The 17,855-nt window shown below is 37.1% G+C and overlaps 1 protein-coding gene across 3 annotated transcripts; it reads left to right on the top strand.

Annotated features, from left to right (window-relative positions):
* Positions 1-357: 357 nt before the first annotated feature.
* Positions 358-12,442, top strand: LOC136228787 (ribonuclease J). Of its 3 annotated transcripts, none has more exons than XM_066017266.1 (17): positions 358-722; positions 1,373-1,601; positions 1,939-2,062; positions 3,014-3,070; positions 3,380-3,571; positions 3,647-3,724; positions 4,173-4,355; positions 4,470-4,550; positions 5,289-5,354; positions 5,434-5,526; positions 7,127-7,252; positions 7,581-7,694; positions 8,359-8,454; positions 8,531-8,628; positions 8,703-9,151; positions 10,908-11,359; positions 12,006-12,442. In XM_066017266.1, the coding sequence occupies exons 1-17, from the start codon at positions 521-523 to the stop codon at positions 12,090-12,092; spliced, it is 2,727 nt and encodes a 908-aa protein (XP_065873338.1). In that variant the 5' UTR covers positions 358-520; the 3' UTR covers positions 12,093-12,442. The 3 variants fall into 3 exon arrangements, with proteins under 3 accessions (XP_065873338.1, XP_065873344.1, XP_065873351.1); XM_066017272.1 differs by having other exon boundaries at positions 585-722; positions 1,377-1,601; XM_066017279.1 differs by lacking the exon at positions 358-722 and having other exon boundaries at positions 1,461-1,601; positions 1,939-2,048.
* The last annotated feature ends 5,413 nt before the right edge of the window (positions 12,443-17,855 follow it).

Here is a 17,855-nt window from a genome sequence, read left to right as displayed (position 1 = left end):
TTTAATATGTACCGTAACGATGGTTTAGGGAAGAGAGTTTGAAACTGTTCAACCAAATGATTTTTAACAATGATTTAATTTATGATTTTTATTTAAAATGAGACTCAATTGATGATTTATTTGTTTATTTTAGAAACTTGATTAATGATTTTGATAGTTTTACTACATTCTAATGGATTTTTGAAACTTTAATTTGGAGAGCGAGTTGGGTATTATCCCATAATAATAATAATAATAATAATAATAATAATAATAATAACAGGCAGGCGTGTGGGAGCAAGGCAAGCACGTGCGAGCATTTTATCTTTACCCTCCTTTGCCTTGGTTGTTGAAAATGAAAATGATAAGAAAGATATTTTTATATCTCCGTCTTAAGGAAAAGCCCTCCCTGGTTTAGCTGCCTCACTCCCTCACTCTCTGTTATTCAATTTCCCGCTTCAATTATCTCAACCCCTCTCTCTGAAATCTCAAACATTCTTGCAAATCTAGGGTTTCTATTCAAACTGTAAATCATTATTACATGCAGTTAGGGGCTTTAGGAGGGTTTTCTCTCTCTCATTCTTTCTACTTTGGCTCTACATGCTTTCCTTCTTTTAGACACAAGGACTTCCACAAAATGGCGGCGTTTGGTGCTCTCTCCCTCTGTCCATACAGTTCTTTGCACCTTCCAAGCCTCAGGAAGTATTCCGTTTCCTGCTCTATTGGCTCTCCTACATCATTAGGTGAGTGCTGTATCAAAATATAGCAGCGTATGAGTTTTTCTTTTTCTAACTAGTTTATTTCAGTTAAGGACCTTTTGCCCCCAAAACGAGGGAGAGAAGTGAGTGATACGAGGGAGCCCCATTGTTTATATTGTTCGGATGCGTGAAGGATATGGTTAAACTTGATTATTTGCATTTCTTCTATTTTTGGAGTTTAATTTTTCTAACAGAGAAATTAAAATGAAAAAGAAGTAATTCGAGCTTGAACAGAAGAGACATAGATGGTTCCGTGTCGCTTCTTGCTGAGAAAATATTTTATATGATATGGTTTCTTCGCAACTATATATATGTTGCACCCATCTTTTCCCAGTTAGAATGTCCGCCTACAAGTTAAATCAAATTTGAAAACATATATGGTTAAAAAGTCATAGACCTCCTCCTAAGGTGGGTGTAGTCCCAATATCATATTCACATTTGTTAGGATATTGATTTCTGATGAGTTGAACTTGATGCTATCTTTTAGTCTTTTGCATAATTATCATTTCTTTTTTCAATATGTCCTTTAAATTTTTTTCCCAGTTCCTCTTCGTGGTCTTTGTAGCGCCAAGATTACATACTGCTATTTGAAATTTGCTTTTTTATAATGGTTGTGCTGTGTTGTCTCGTTCTAGGCAGTCATGGATCCAGAGCACAGCGTAAAAGACCAGGAAGGATAGAAGGGCCTGGAAAGAGTATGGAGGATTCTGTTCAACGCAAGATGGAGAAGTTTTATGAAGGGTCTGATGGGCCACCACTCCGTGTTGTTCCAATTGGTGGCCTGGGAGAGATTGGGATGAATTGCATGCTTGTTGGAAACTATGATCGCTATATTCTAATTGATGCTGGTGTTATGTTTCCAGAGTAAGGCCATAGTTCAAATGTAGAGCATTGATTTTGATGTTTAGTGTATTCTTTTCTGCAAAAAGAATAAATTATTCGTTTGCTTGCAGAATTGAAACTAGTTACACTGTAAAGCTTTAACTTTGTCAAGAGTTCAACAAATTTCAAATAAACGAGCTAAACCCAGATAAAAATTTCAGAATCTTATATATTAGTGAAAATCCATGCATCTATAAGTCTCACCTCAACAATACACCATTTTGTCAAAGATACTTCTGATTGCAGTTCTCTTTTCAATGGATTATGAATAGCCATCTTGATTGACTGCCGTATTTGTTATTTGGATTATTCACACCAGCGATGATGAGCTTGGAGTCCAAAAGATTATACCTGATACCACATTTATAAAAAGATGGAGCCACAAAATTGAAGCTATTATTATAACTCATGGGCACGAAGATCACATTGGTGCGTTGCCTTGGGTAAAGTATCCATCTACTTCTTCGGAATGGCATTTTGATAGCTCTGTTGGATGATTGGCCTCTTGAACTCTTTCAAATTTCAGTTAGAAAAGAGAAATTATATTGAAGTTTGTCTCAAATTCTGTTATTATTGCAGTGAGAGGCAATCTAAGACAAAAATCATTATATGGTAGAGGAGCCATACTGGTATCTTGGCTGACGCTGCAGTCAGTTTGCACCATTTACCAGTATGGCCAAGGTGGATTTATAGATGAAAGTCATGATAAGATCGAAGAGAGAATTTTTATGTGAAAAATAATGTCTTTTTGGAGCTATAATTTATTTCTGCTGAATATTATATTTCAGAGGAACAGAATATTGATTTCGAATAGTTTGCTTGCACTTGAACCTTGCTGATGGTTGTTATCACTGGCACATGTTATATTTGATATTTTTTTTGTGACTCTTAAGAAATGGACCTGGTGCATACTATTGGCTAGTTTTGGAGTGTTATTAGGAATAACTTGGCATTGCTGCATAAGTATACATTTTTAGTGTACATAACGTCATATTCCCTTTGCTTCCATGTCACAAGTTTGATTCTTAATGGAGTGATTGTGTCACACCTTATTTTATGTTAGTATGTTACTGTTGAAATGATATTTAGTGCATAGGCAAGGTGGGCGGTGTTTGTCTTCTTTGCACTTTGCAGTTAAAACAATGAGTCACTTCAATATGGTGAACATAATTAAGGATGGGAGACGTAACTGGGAAATCAGGAACCATGCTGTGTTCTTTAGCCTTTGAACTTTAACAGTTAGATTTTCAGTTGATTTGTGGTTTTGCTATGTTTCAGCCTTCTAGGCATGATAGTTTGGCTCATACATGCATGATTTTATTCAATATTTTTTCTTGTTTCACTAATTTTCTTCTGTTCTAGCATTTACTGTGTTTCTCTTACTGACCAAGCAGGTTATACCAGCTTTGGATTCTCGTACTCCAATATATGCTTCGTCTTTCACAATGGAGGTGAGTTCTGGTTGTATATTTATCCATTAACTTGTATACATACACATGACTAGCAATTTGTTATAAAACCCTTGCTTATTTAGAAACCAGCTGTATATATTTTTCCAATAGGTGCTGAACTGATATTGATATATACCTTTTATTTTCAAGTGCATAGATGTTAACCCAAGTATCTTTTTACTTGAATTCAACAAAATAAGGAAACAAGTTCAAGTATTGTTCCAAAATTAAGAACACTAACATGACACTGGCATTGTTCTTTGACGTGGTTGAACTGTTGAAGACCGTATACTTCTTCATTTTTGACAGTTGATAAAAAAGCGTTTGAAGGAGAATGGGATATTTGTTCCTTCTCGACTTAAGACGTTTAGAACAAAAAAGAAATTTGTTGCTGGACCTTTTGAGGTAGAGCCAATAAGGGTGACTCATTCTATTCCTGATTGTTCTGGTCTGGTACTTCGTTGTGATGATGGTACAATTTTTCATACTGGTGACTGGAAGGTAAGCTTAACAGTTATCAAATTTTCTTCTGTTTAATGCAAGTTCATGAGCTCCATAACAAGTTTGCATTTATAGATCGATGAATCGCCATTGGATGGGAAGGTCTTTGACCGTGAAGCATTAGAGGAACTCTCAAAAGAAGGAGTAACATTGGTAAGTCCCCTGGATTTATGCACTATTTTGATTAGCTTTCTGTTTTGAGATTTTTCAATTTTAGCATACTTATTGAATTTTTGCGGAAGAGGTAATTGGATTAAAACAAGGGAATACTTGTTGAATTTTTGCGGAAGAGGTAGTTGGATTAAAACAAGGGAATTAGATTAAAACATACTATACTTGTCTGATGTACTTTGCAAAAGGAACTCATTGCCATGTCATTTAATCTTGTGAGTACCTATATTGAATTACATTTTCTTATGATCTAACTCAGTCTGATGTTGTGATTTTAGGCTTTCTTTGGTTATTTATTCGAGGTTAATTATGTCCTTAATATTGGATTTTCCCTTCTTGATGAACTTTTATTTTGGATTTTCTTGCTTTGACATTTCACTTTTAAAAATCACTGTGAATTGACATGAAATTAATTCACTATTCTGTTCAGATGATGAGTGACTCGACTAATGTACTATCACCTGGTAGGACAATGAGTGAAAGTGTGGTGGCAGATTCATTAATGAGACGTATTTCAGCTGCTAAAGGGAGAATCATTACTACTCAATTTGCATCAAATATACATCGCCTCGGAAGTGTGAAAGCTGCTGCTGATCTGACTGGGAGAAAGTTGGTATGTTTTGCTGAGTCATAGCCTAACTTCTGAGAATAAGACATACTTTGGCTCATAAGTCATAAAGATGAAATACATTCTCTGCTAGTTGTGATGTTATGGTTATTTTGTCAGGTCTTTGTCGGCATGTCTTTGAGGACGTACCTGGATGCAGCTTGGAAGGATGGAAAGGCACCAATAGATCCCTCTACTCTGGTAATAACGTTTGAAGAATTTTCTTCCCTTGTTGCCTAGTTCACTACTATTTCTTGACTTGAGTTTAGATTTGCAGTTTTGTTCCTTCTTTTCCCTTGTTGCATCATGCATCATACTTAGCTGATTTTTTGTGAGAAACTTGAGTTTTGTTCACACAGCCAAGTTTATTTTAAGGGTTCAGTTATCTCAATTATGGATCTTGAATCTATAAAATTAGCTGTGATTATCATTTAAACTTTGCATGTCTATAGCATACTTATGTCAACCAGCACTTAGATGGTATCTGTCTTATATTGAAGCACCTCGAGGCCAAGCTATATGCTGTTCTGTTACTCATGTAACTGTAGAGGCAAGGCAATTGTAAAGGAAGATTTGTTAAAAAGAAGAATTGTTGTTATTTATCCTAAAACAAAACTCAAATGGAGAAGAATTGTTGTTATTTATCCTAAAACAAAACTCAACAGGTTGCGTTATTTTATTAGCTTGTAAAATAATAATGAGAAAATAAATAATTATCATAAGCTCTTGATGCTCAATCACTTAGAATTATTTGCATATGTTTGTATGCTGCATAGTTTTGTGAGTCAACTAAGTCCTGCAATAACACCGACTCTAATTATGGGATGCTTCTTTTGAATTGTGTTCTCCATCTGCTAAAGATTGTGATATTTCATGGGCTTGTAAATGTATGATTTCAATCTTTCATATTGTGCTCATGGTACCTTCTACTCTATATAGGTAAAAGTCGAAGATATGGATGGCTATGCTCCAAAAGATTTGTTGATTGTCACAACTGGATCACAGGTAAGCATATTTAGCTGCCGGATTAATTTCATTATCATGCCATTTAGCTGATATTGGAATTGATATGCTATGTTATCAGGCAGAGCCGCGTGCTGCACTGAATCTGGCATCATATGGCACCAGTCATTCCTTTAAACTGAGCAAGGAAGATATAATACTATATTCAGCTAAAGTAATGTGATGCCTACTATCCTTTGGTTTTTCTTTTTATATTCTTGACCAAAATTTGCTGAATGTTTTTTTTTTTTTGAAGTATGTTGATGATATATGCAGCCAACTGATTTTTATAATGATTGAATGATTGAACTTTTCAATTTTATCTTGCTTTACTAGATACTCCCTCCTTTCCAAAATGATAGACTACTTTCAGTGTTCATGTAGTTTAAGAAAATATAGTTTAGCTAGTTGAAAGACAAGTTTTCACACATAATTTTCCTAATTTACCCCTATTTAACTTACTAATATGAATGGATGAGTATTAATTTATTACAATTTTCAATAAATTTGTGTTGGGAGCGATACAATGTTTATAATTTCGAGTTAATTTAATGTACTTTATTGATTTCTTCTATGCATAATAAATAAGGACTATATTAGGAATATTGCAAAACAACTAATGTTTATAAAAGGAAAGTGGTCTATAATTTGGGATGGATCAAAATGGCAAAGTGGTCTATCGGTTTGGCACAAAGGTTGTATGATTTATACTTAGCACTTCATTCGATCACCTACTTTTGGGGACTCTAGAATGAATCAAGGTTCATTTGATCTCATAGTGTTCAAGGTTATTCCTTGGGATATATATTGTTTAATCCTTGAATTGCCATAATCAATGTGGGATACTCATTGAAATTTTTGTGAGAAAGATCCAAAATAAGGACATAGCTGGAGATACAACAACAACCAAGCCTTAGTCCCAACTAGTTAGCATTTGCAGTATGGATTCTTCGTTTTCTTTCATTCCTAATGATCATATGAAAGATGTAATTAAAAAAAAAGGGCTGCCCGGTCGCACTACGCGTCCCCGCTGAGCGAGGGTCCGGGGAGGGGTCCCACCACAAGGGTGTACTGGGGGCAAGCCTTCCCCTGCCAATTTAATTGGCAAGAGGCCGCTCCTAAGACTCGAACCCGTGACCTCTTGGTCACACGACAACAACGTTTACCGTTGCGCCAAGGCTCGCCCTCAATATGAAAGATGTAATAATCTGAGATAATTTTTAATAACCTTTGTCCAGTTAGTTTCGGTCTTAATCTTTCTTATTTTACTACATTGATTTCTATTCTCTCACATATACTACACGAGCATCCGCAGGCCAGCTTTGAACATGTCCAAACGTCCTCTTTGTTTTAGCTTTAATGGATGTTACACTTAACTTTCTTTTTTTTCTAATACATTCATTCCTAATGTGTTTTCAGCATTTCATTAATATATTTATCTTCATTTTGCTTATGGGACATAGCTGAAGATACTAATCTGCTAATTTCATTAATGAGAAAAATTATGTCCACCTTTTTGTTGCTAATTTCAACATCTTGAATTAGGCAAGCTTCTGATTTTAGCCTCGAATATCTGTTTTCCTCAATGCTTTGTTTATAACTTCTGTGGCTGACATGTTGGAAACACTAGTTTTTTTCTTCATCATGGTTCAGCAGGATTTCTGCAATACTTTTATGGATATGTTTGTGTCTGTGTGATATTACTCATGTCTATATATATTGCTGGAAGTCATTGGAATTAGGCATCATTTAATGGTTTTACATTAAACTTACAGGTAATCCCTGGCAATGAAACTAGGGTAATGAAAATGATGAACCGTATATCAGAGATTGGATCAAGTATAATAATGGGTAAAAACGAAATGTTGCACACGTCTGGCCATGGGTATCGTGGAGAGCTAGTAAGATCTTCTATTTTTCTCCTCGAGATTTCATTGTAACTTGATATCATATTACATCTAATTTTAAGCCTGGGTTTAATAAATAGACATTCATCTCTTGCAATTAGTGAAGATGTTTTCTTCTCTCTCTCTCTCTCTTTTGAACTATAAGTGCAATAAAGTGGTTTAATTTGGAAAGATAGTAGGTGAATATGCATTTTGCATGCCATGCTGTCATAATCCATAAATTGGGCTTGCATCTCGTTTACGTTTCACTTTGGTGGCTGTTTAATCATATCCTATGGCGAAACTAAATGATGATTTATAAAGTTTTATCTGATCTTTTCAGGAGGAAGTGCTTAGAATTGTGAAGCCACAACACTTTCTTCCCATACATGGAGAACTCTTGTTCTTGAAAGAACATGAATTGCTTGGGAAATCAACTGGCATTCACCATACTACTGTGAGTCATTTTGGTTCTTAGTTTATGAACATGCATGTGTAGCATCTATTTTCTTAGTTTGACTGGAAAGGTCCTAGGATTTTAATGTTCTTATGAAATTTGTAATTTTGTACCTGAGTTACATGCCATGATACTTCAAGTTTCGGCTCAATTCGCAATGTGTTTGCTAGTGCATCATTGCTTTAGTGGGTTCTTAGCTCCCATGGCTAATGTTTGAGCATTTAGCATAAGTTTAATCTTATCAGCAAAGATGCTAACCTGTAACAGAAAACCAACCCTGAGACTCTTGTTGTAGAGATGTGGATACCTCTATGATAAGATGATTGGACTAGGATAGCTGAAAATTGATTTTCTGGGTCATATGGTAAATAAAAGACAATCATCCAGAATGAGCTACATCCTGATGCTCTCTGCAAATACAGTGTCACTGAGGACATTGTAAATTAGTCTGGGTATGAGCTGAATGGCTTTATCTGGTCTTGTTGTTCCTTTCTGTTCGAAAACTTTCCATGGTATGCAAGAGAAGACTTTCCATATAAATTTATTTGTACATGAAAGTAGATGTTTATAAAGGAGTTAATTAAACAAATGGCACCAATAGTGATTTTTTTGGGGAGTTAATATTTTACATGTTTTAAAATTTTTAGTATATATATTTCTTCAGGTTATAAAAAATGGAGAGATGCTTGGGGTTTCCCACTTGAGGAACAGAAGAGTTCTATCTAATGGTTTTATTTCCCTTGGGAAGGAAAATTTGCAGGTTGGTTGTGCTTTAAGTTTTCTCAGTTAGGAATTATTTGATAAATATTCTTTCTGAACCCAGTTTTGAATTGCAGTTGATGTATAGTGATGGAGATAAAGCATTTGGCACATCAACTGAACTTTGCCTTGATGAGAGATTAAGAATTGCAACTGATGGCATTATAGTGGTCAGGTAGAATATCCTCAAACGTGTCCATCCATATTTGCTGTTTGTATTGGCTGCATCCTGACATTTCTCTGTTACAGCATGGAAATTCAAAGGCCTCAAAATGCAGAAAGTGTCATTGATAATTGCATAAAAGGGAAAATCAGAATCACAACACGTTGCTTATGGTTAGATAAAGGGAAGCTTTTAGACGCACTCTATAAAGCTGCCCATGCTGCACTATCGAGCTGTCCTGTGAATTGTCCTTTATCTCACATCGAAAAGACAGTGTCTGAGCTTTTGAGGAAAATGGTAAGGAAATATAGTGGTAAAAGACCTGAAGTGATTGCTGTTGCCCTAGAAAATCCAGCTGGAGTTCTTGCTGATGAAATCAAAACAAGGATATCGGGTAACTCCCATGTTGGTTTGGGGATGTCAACAATGAAAAAGATGGTTGATGGAAATCCAAAAAGGGAGCGCTTAAGCAAGAGACAAGGAGAAAGCAATGGCTACATGCATTTAGATAACAAAGCAAAAGAAAATCTGAAAGGTTCTCTCTCTCTCTCTCTCTCACTCTCACTCTCCCAATGGATTAGTGTTATTAGATCAGTGCATGCCAGGGATTGTTTGTCTTTACATGAATTATGCAATAAACTTTGTAAAATGCTCATACCATTAGCTGGTGAATTAATTAATTGATCTGGGAAAGCACCGTAAAAAGTGAAAAACTATGTGTTGGTGACTTCATTGAAAACATAGCTAATTTGGACCAGAAATACGCTTTGAAAGAGGGAGCCTTGGTCCTTTACTCGATATTCTATAAGTAAAGCGCTGGCGCGCCTAGTGTTAGTGTGTAAGTGCATGGTCAAGTTGACTTGCGTAATGGCTTTAAGATTTAAGAACACTTTCTACAGGAAGTTTAGAAAATAATTAGAGCTTGGAAATGGAGAAGCAAAAGAAGAGTCATTTAACTAAGTATCAGATCGACCAAATTGAACAAATGATAAGTTTACGAATAAAACTAGTAATAGAAAAAATAAATAGATCAAGTCGTCAGATCAATAGCAATGCAATTAAATTGAGAACAAGAGTTAGGGTGCCTGCAGATTAATCCTTTTGGTAAGGATCTCAATTCTGCTAATGCCTGGAAATCATGGCTTCAACAGGATCATCGTATGTATATTTTTCACTAAGATGAGCTCCAGATCAGGCGCAAGTAGATTGTTTCAGAACTGAATGGAGATTGTTGGGGTGCATCATGATATCCGAATCTTGATTTGGAATAATGCAATACCTTTCTTTCTAACTTTAGTTGACAAACTGCTTGCATTTATTTAATCACAATTATATGATTGCAAAAGAGTGTCCCAGTGAGACTGAGAGGCCAGGAGGCCTTAGAGATCTCTTCCCTTTATGCTGATTGTTGTAAGGTTGAGTCATATAATGTATTCATTAAGTTCGTCAGCCATGCTTGTAAACATAATGGAACTGAAATTATTGATGTCAAAGTTGACTGTGTTAATGAAGCATAAGAAATCTAGGTTATCCTCAAATAAGGAAATATAGACGTGATTTACAGAGATGATGGAGCTGATTTCAGAATTATTGATGAACCTGCTGCTTCATTTGTTGTCCTAAATTGTCACTTGGCATATGTCATATAGTCTTTATACATGCGAGTGTGTGAATATATATATATGTGTTGATATTTGGTCTAATCAGCTCCCTGTATTGTGATTTGATCACTTGTATCCACTGTCATTAGAAAATTGTTGTATTATGCAAAAATCATTTTCTACCAGTATACTTCTATTATGATTGAATTCAAAATGAATAGACTCTGAAAGGGGTTGGATCACGGATAAAACTAGCGTTTGCTTTTGATTTACTGGTTGATTATGTTCTGGGACAGGGATCAAAATTTTGATAGGCGATAGACTCGTATATACTTTTGTTAGCAATAATGAAGTAGACAAGATTAATATATGGCATAACGGAAAGCTACATTTTTTTCGGTGAGTAATCCTGTAAATAGTTATTACAATAAAAATAAATTTTGTGAGCCCGTGTACCTCATGCTGCTGGTTATGCCATGTAATGCAGGTATTTTGACTGTTTCATTGTTAATTATGCATGCTTTGGTACTTCTATTTAGAAGTGAGAATTTTGATCATTTTCAGTAGCTTTTGTTTTTTTCACCCGTGTTTTTTTTTTTTTTTTTTTTATACTGCGTTTGTTCCCCATTTGACCTTATTTATTAAATAACTGCTTAGCTGCCCCCTTTTTACCTTCATGTTGTTCTGCAGGTGATGATTCTGAACTTGTGAGACTACTACCTGATCATGAGACTGCCACCTCAACTTCCAGCGCAGCTGACAGTCATCCTTCGAACTCTGTGGATCAAGATGATTTCTGGAAAACGTTTGTTTCATCACCACCGGCCGTTGACAATTCATTTCCAAAGCAGGAACATACAGAAGAGTTTAAAGAAGATGGTAATGTGAGCAGTGATGATGACTCCTCAGATACGCAAAGTTCTCAATCAAAGCCTTCCAAGCGCGTAAGAAAAAACAAATGGAAACCAGAGGAAATTAAGAAGCTGATAAAAATTCGGGGGAAATTCCATGAAAGATTTCAAGTTGTAAGGGGGAGAATGGCTCTGTGGGAAGAAGTATCTAATACCTTGATAATTGAGGGGATCCATCGAAGTCCTGGGCAATGCAAATCTTTGTGGGCATCCCTGGTTCAGAAATACGAGGTTTGTTCTTCCTACTCTATATGTTAGAAATCTGGATCTAATCTTAGGTTCACCACATGTTTGTTCCTTGGTCAAATATCTGTACAGATTTCCTACTTCTTCCAATATGACAAGATAGTTGAAAATGGGTCCTTTTTGCATTGACCGTGAATAGTTTTTGTTTTAAGTACTGAAAATCTGATCACATTAACATTTTATGCGTTGCATGGCTATGATGATAAGAAAAATGAAAGCATCATGAGGCCCTCGATCAAATTATAATTGTACATAGTGTCCCTGGTTAACAAGACAATAGCTGTGAACATCAAACTCGGTGACTCATTTCATTAATTTTTGAAATTTATTTTTTATAGTTTAAAGTAAGGTTTTTATGGTCTCTCTTGGCTACATCAGACATGGAAAGCTGATTCCGAATTGTTAAATATGCAATCCTAGATGGAGATGGAATGGGTGAAGCAAACTGAGTTTGATGTTCACAATTAACAGTTTTGATAACCAAGGGCTTGCTATATGTGCAATTGTAATTGATAAGGGCTCAACGTGTCAAAATGAAAGATTAGGAAGATTGGGGGCTGAATAAACAAAAACTGAAAAGATCAGTTTGTTTTTTAATCAGTTTTTCATCATACTGGTTGGTTGGTTGCAGGAAAGCAAAGGTGAGGAAACAGATTGGCAGTATTTTGATGACATGAACAAAATTCTATCCTCTTCGGAGGCAACAACTAGAACGTGACCAAAGAGGCAAAAAAACAGATATTCTGAGAAGGACCTTCCTCAACCATAGAAAGAAAGTTATTGAATGTTGATGCATATCCGGCCACTACATCCGGGATACGGGATACGTACTGTCGTCCTACAAGAAGTAGTAGGGTTAAAATAGGAGCCCTCCCTAATTGTTTAATCAGATAGGCCATAAAGAAATGAAATTTGTTTGTAGGCATCCACAAGTCTAATGGTCATCTGATGTATTATTTCAGCACAGTGTTTCCCAGGATGTAATAATTTTTGTCTTTCTAATTTATTATTATTATTATTCCTACGACCATACATTTTTTGAATTCAAGCAGCAATCTATTTTTGTTTTGTTGCTGGTAAATTAAATTCAGTGACAGTTTGAAGCATATAATCTGTAATTTTTGTAATGCAATTGTGAGTTTAAGCAATTATCTAACGACAAAGTTTCTATTTCAGTTTATTTTTCATTTTCTCCTAGAGGGAATTTGCATAGTTATTTACTTATTTTTTCAAAATTTCAGTTACCTTTTTAAAACTACTTCACATCAAAGGTGGAGACATTAATCTTATAATCCATATTTATCAGATATTAAGTGATGATCCATAATGAGATGAAATGTGTAAGTGGGTTTTGCTTTCTCTGTATTTCCTTCTCCAATCTACTCTTCCTTCTCACTCTTTTCTTGTGGGTTTCTTGCTTTCCCTATATTTCTCCTACTCTGATCTATTCTTCCCTGTCACTCTGTTTTCTTCAATTCATCCGTCACGCCTCTTGGATCTGATTCTTCTTGGTTTAAATGGGAAGGTTAACAGTGAGGATGGTTTCAGCAACATGAGCTAGAGGGAACTTGGGGCATTTTATATTTAGTTAGGAGCATCACTATCTCTAGCTAGATTTGGTGGAATCTTGAAAGGTAGTAGATCACGAGAAGGGGAAAGAAAGGGGAAAATAATATCTTCAATAGTAACCTATTGATCATCATCAGTAGGTTTGTTTTTATTGTTTGAGATTCAGTATCTCTGTACAACCATTGTTAGTTTGTATGTGTTCGTTGGGCCTGCTTCTGAGATCTCTTTTTTTTTGGTTTATTGATGAAGTCTAAAAAGTTCAGAAAGCTACCTACCAATTCAAAGATCTGTATTTAGATGTTATTTGTCTCCTTACTATTATTAATTCCTTGCCCATCCTCTCTAATCGAAGTGATCTGTGGTGTTCATTGTGGGGGTGGCATTGTGAGTATACTCTCTCTTCAGCAAGTGCACCAATTACACTATTTGAAATATTACAAATTGATAGAGAAACGTCTTCCATTAAAGATATCTGTTCAATCTCACCAGCCTACAAAAGGTGGATGAAATTAATCATGTAAGTTAGGTTATCATGACTTAAGATTTTGCTGGCGTTTTATTGATTTTTGATTATATGACATGTTAAGCTGATGACATTGATAAACCATGTTAATCAAATTAGGGGGCGTTTGGTTCGGGGTCTTTAAGAATGGGAATGGGAATGGAGGGTTTCATTCCATTTGTTCTTTTTTTTTTTTTTGAAAGAAAGAGTCACTTTATTGAACCAAATCAGACAAAAGAATGGTAGAAATAAAGGGAGGAGCACAGGACCACTCCTCACGAACAGACTCAGAATTGACTGCTCTAGCTAAGCTATGAGCCGCACAATTCGCTGAACGTTTAACAAATGAGATAGATACATTTTCTAGCTCATGTAATAAACTAATACACAAAGAAGTAACATCCGCAATGTAAGATAAAGATAGAGTTTGCTTATTTATGGCCTGTACTGCAGAGAGACAATCAGAGCGAATCTCCACATTGGTCAGATTGTGTGCCTTAATCCAAGAAAGAGCTTCTTTGATTGCCATTGTTTCGGCAATAATGGGCTCGTACAAGCCCTCAAACGCTGCGTGCTTCGCAAACCTGCAGCTGCCCTCGTGGTCTCTAATGACAAAGCCGTAAGAGCTATATCCTGCTTCTTGAAAGATCCCGACATCGACGTTGCAGGCTAGATGCCCATCCGTTGGTCTCTTCCATTTTGTCATATAAGTAGCTTGAGGAGTAGTACTTAAAATCCGATTCTCCTTAGCCCAAGACCAATATGCTTGTTCCTGCAAAGCTCGAGTCAGTAATTCATCTGGGTTTAGTTTGGTGTTGTTCCACACTAAGTTGTTCCGATCCTTCCAGATCCACCATAATATGTGCGTAATTTTTGAGGTTTGCAAGGACTCAGGACAATCGATTATCGTAGATAGCCAGAGATCGATGTTTGCAATTGAGATCATTCTATAATCCCCAAAGAATTTGAGCCACAGAAGTTGCGTTGCTGGACAATGAATAAACACATGGTTCTCATCTTCGATTGAGGATTTGCATACAGGGCAAAGAGGAGAAAGATTGCTGTGCCTGATCACAAGGTTCTGCATAACCGGTAAGCAACTTGATAGAATTCTCCATATGAAATTCTTTATCTTCGGTGTAGCTTCAATCCTCCAAATAACGTTCCAATCTCTGTGCTAGCCTTCATTATGAGAATGTTTGTTTGATGTTAGAGTCTGATAACCGGATTTAACTGTATATTGACCTGATTTATCCAATCCCCAGTACCATGAATCCGTGAGCATCAAAGTTGTTCGTGGGATTGATAGAATAAGTTTCTGATCTCTAGCATTGAAGCAGTTCTGCAGCATATTGCGGTTCCAGCGACCATCCTCCGATAATAGATCATTGACATTTCCAGTTGGTAACGCAAGAGATTCTGGGCTAGTAATTGTTGGTTCCTCGTCAGTAGGCAGCCAGGGATCTCCCCAGATCCGAGTTTGAGAACCGTTACCCACTTTTCTTCTGAGACCTTTTAACAGTAAAGTTTTACATGCTAGAATACTTCGCCAGACAAAGGATGGGTTATGTCCCGTACCTGCATTAAGAAAATCCGAGGTTGGATAATACCTGACTTTTAGCATGCGGCTTGTGAGTGACTGCGGATTTTAGAGGATTCGCCATGCTTGTTTCGTGAGAAGTGCTATGTTGAACTCATGCAAATGTCGAAAGCCAAGGCCTCTAAGTTTTTTAGGGGCACAAAGTTTGTCATAGCTCATCCGGTGCAACCCGTTGCTTGCTGTACTATCATTTTGCCACCAAAATCGGTTAAGAAGTCTTTCAATCTCATTACAGAATTGATTCGGAAGCAAAAAGATGCTCATGATGTATGTCGGAATGGCTTGGAGGACAGATTTAATCAATATTTCCTTCCCAGCTCGAGACAAGAATTTCTCCTTCCAGTTAGATAATCTAGCTTGTATCCGGTCTTTGAGAAAACCAAAAGTATGCATCTTATTTCGTCCGACATCAGCTGGGGCGCCAAGGTAAAAACCAAGTTCTTGAACTTCATGGATGCCAAGTAATAGGTTGCAAGATTCTTTGGCTTGTGTTGCTGTATTAGAACTATAGAAAAGAGCTGACTTTTCAAAATTAATGCTTTGTCCGGATGCTTGCTCGTATTCAGTAAGGCAATGACGGATAGTCTCAGCTTCATCAGTGTTTGCTTGAAAGAACAAGTAGCTATCGTCGGCGAAGAACATATGAGATATGCGCGGAGCATGTCTTGCCACTTGGTAGCCATGAATGGCTCCGGAAGCTTCCTTAGCCCGTAAGAGTGCAGAGAGTCCCTCACCACACACTAGAAACAGAAAAGGGCTAAGTGGGTCACCTTGTCTTATGCCCCGTGATGGTTTAATGGGTCCGATTTCCCGACCTTCTTGTATGATCTTATAGCTAACCGTTTCAACACACATTTTCATCCACTGAATCCAAATAACATTGAAACCCATTCGTGCTAGCATATCCCAAAGGAACTTCCATTCAACGCGATCATATGCCTTGCTCATATCGAGTTTTAGGGCAGCAGCGCCTTTTTTACCTTGCCTCTTATTCTTCATATGGTGGATAACTTCATAAGCTGCAATAATATTGTCTGATATTAGGCGGTCTTTTAGGAAAGCACTCTGGTTGTCTGAGATTACTGATGGTAGTACAGCCTTGAATCTTTGTGCAAGCATTTTGGAGATGATTTTGAAAATTACATTGCAAAGAGCAATTGGTCTGAGGTCGGTGACTTTCTCCACATTCGCTTTTTTGGGAATGAGTACTATGAGCGTGTCATTACAATTTGGTGGAAGATGGCCACAAAGAAGAGTTTGGAGGCAAAACGAACTAACATCATGTCCGATAATAGGCCAGAACCTTTGAAAGAAAGCTGGATTAAGGCCGTCGGGGCCTGGACTTTTATTGGGGCTCATGGCAAAACAGGCTTCTTTAACATCATCCGCTTCGAAAGGTTTGCTTAGATACATGTTCTGTTCATTAGATATTTGCTTGCTGATATAGGTAAGGATATTGTTATTTGTGCTTCCGGAGCTGGTAAAGATCTGCTGAAAATAATCGTGAATGATGTTCTCAAGGCCGCAATCCCAATCGCACATCTGCCCATCGTTATTACGCAGCTCTTTTATTGAGTTGTTTTTCTTCCGCGCAGAGGCATACAGGTGAAAATACTTGGAATTATTATCCCCGTCCTGGAGCCAGTGAAGCTTCGCTCTTTGCTTCCAATAATCATCTTGTTGCTGAAGCGTTTTGATATAGTCAGTTCTGGTTGCCTTGAACAATTCGATTCCCAACTGATCTGTTCGTTGTTTTAGAAGTTCAGATCGTCTACGAAGGGTGTTGATTCTGTTTTTGAAATTACCTTCCAGAGACTTGCTCCATTCTTGCAAAGCATCAGTGCAGGCTGCGATTCTTGTTGCAATTGGAGACCCTATACTGATCTCCTATGAAGTTTGAATGACTGCTGCACAAGTATTCTCCCTGAGCCATTGGTTCTCAAATCTGAAGCGTTTTACTTTCGGAGCCACTACCCAGGTTTTGAGACGGAAAAATAGCGCTGAATGATCAGAACAGGCTGCAGTGAGATTGAAAAGCTCCGATGAGTTAAAAGTCTCATTCCATTCCTGGTTAACAACCACACGATCCAGTTTTTCTTCAATCCAACGATCAGAACCCCTTCCTCGTTCCCAAGTGAATTGGTACCCTTTCATGGGTACAGTAGTTAAGCCGCAGTCCTCCAGAGCCATTTGGAAGCCGTCAATTAGCCAGTACGGTCTAGTAGAACCTCCTCTCTTATCCGAAAGATAAGCAATATCATTGAAGTCGCCTGCACAGCACCACGGCATTGTGTTAGTTGAGATGAGGGATCGCAGAAAATTCCAAGATTCTTTGTGCCGACTTCTTTCAGGAAAGCCATAGAAGCCTGTCAGTCTCCATTGATTTATTCCTGGAACGGATACTAGTGAATCAATATGATTTAGTGAGGTTGACTGAATATCAATATGAATACTATCTTTCCAGAAGAGGGCCAGCCCACCCCCATGTCCGATACCGTTGATGATATAATGTTTCGTAAATCCTAATTTTTTACAAACTTTTAACACTTTGGCCTCTTTGATCATAGTTTCCATGAGAAAAACGATCAAAGGCCTGTGGGCAAGAACTAGGTCCCTTAGGACATTGACTGTTCGAGGATTGCCCAATCCTCGACAGTTCCAGCTTAGTAGACTCATGCTTCCGGGCGGACCTGGCCTCCAGGTCTCGCCTCTTCACCGTGTTTCTGTTGTTCGGTCCAACTTTGTTCGAATTCCATATGATCCTCATTAATTCGCTGACGTTTTAGTTCAACGACAAGCCCTTCAGTGAT

Source organism: Euphorbia lathyris, chromosome 1 (genome assembly GCF_963576675.1).
Source record: "Euphorbia lathyris chromosome 1, ddEupLath1.1, whole genome shotgun sequence".
NCBI lineage: Eukaryota > Viridiplantae > Streptophyta > Magnoliopsida > Malpighiales > Euphorbiaceae > Euphorbia > Euphorbia lathyris.
Note: the sequence above shows the minus strand (reverse complement) of the source record. Positions and strands in the feature narration are given on the sequence as shown.

Bases quoted from the DNA above. Each gene is read 5' to 3' on its own strand.
- LOC136228787 (XM_066017266.1), top strand. From the start codon at position 521: ATGCAGTTAGGGGCTTTAGGAGGGTTTTCTCTCTCTCATTCTTTCTAC. The intron at 2,063-3,013 runs GTAAAGTATCCA...CTGACCAAGCAG, and splicing joins ACATTGGTGCGTTGCCTTGG to GTTATACCAGCTTTGGATTC. The intron at 3,725-4,172 runs GTAAGTCCCCTG...TATTCTGTTCAG, and splicing joins CAAAAGAAGGAGTAACATTG to ATGATGAGTGACTCGACTAA.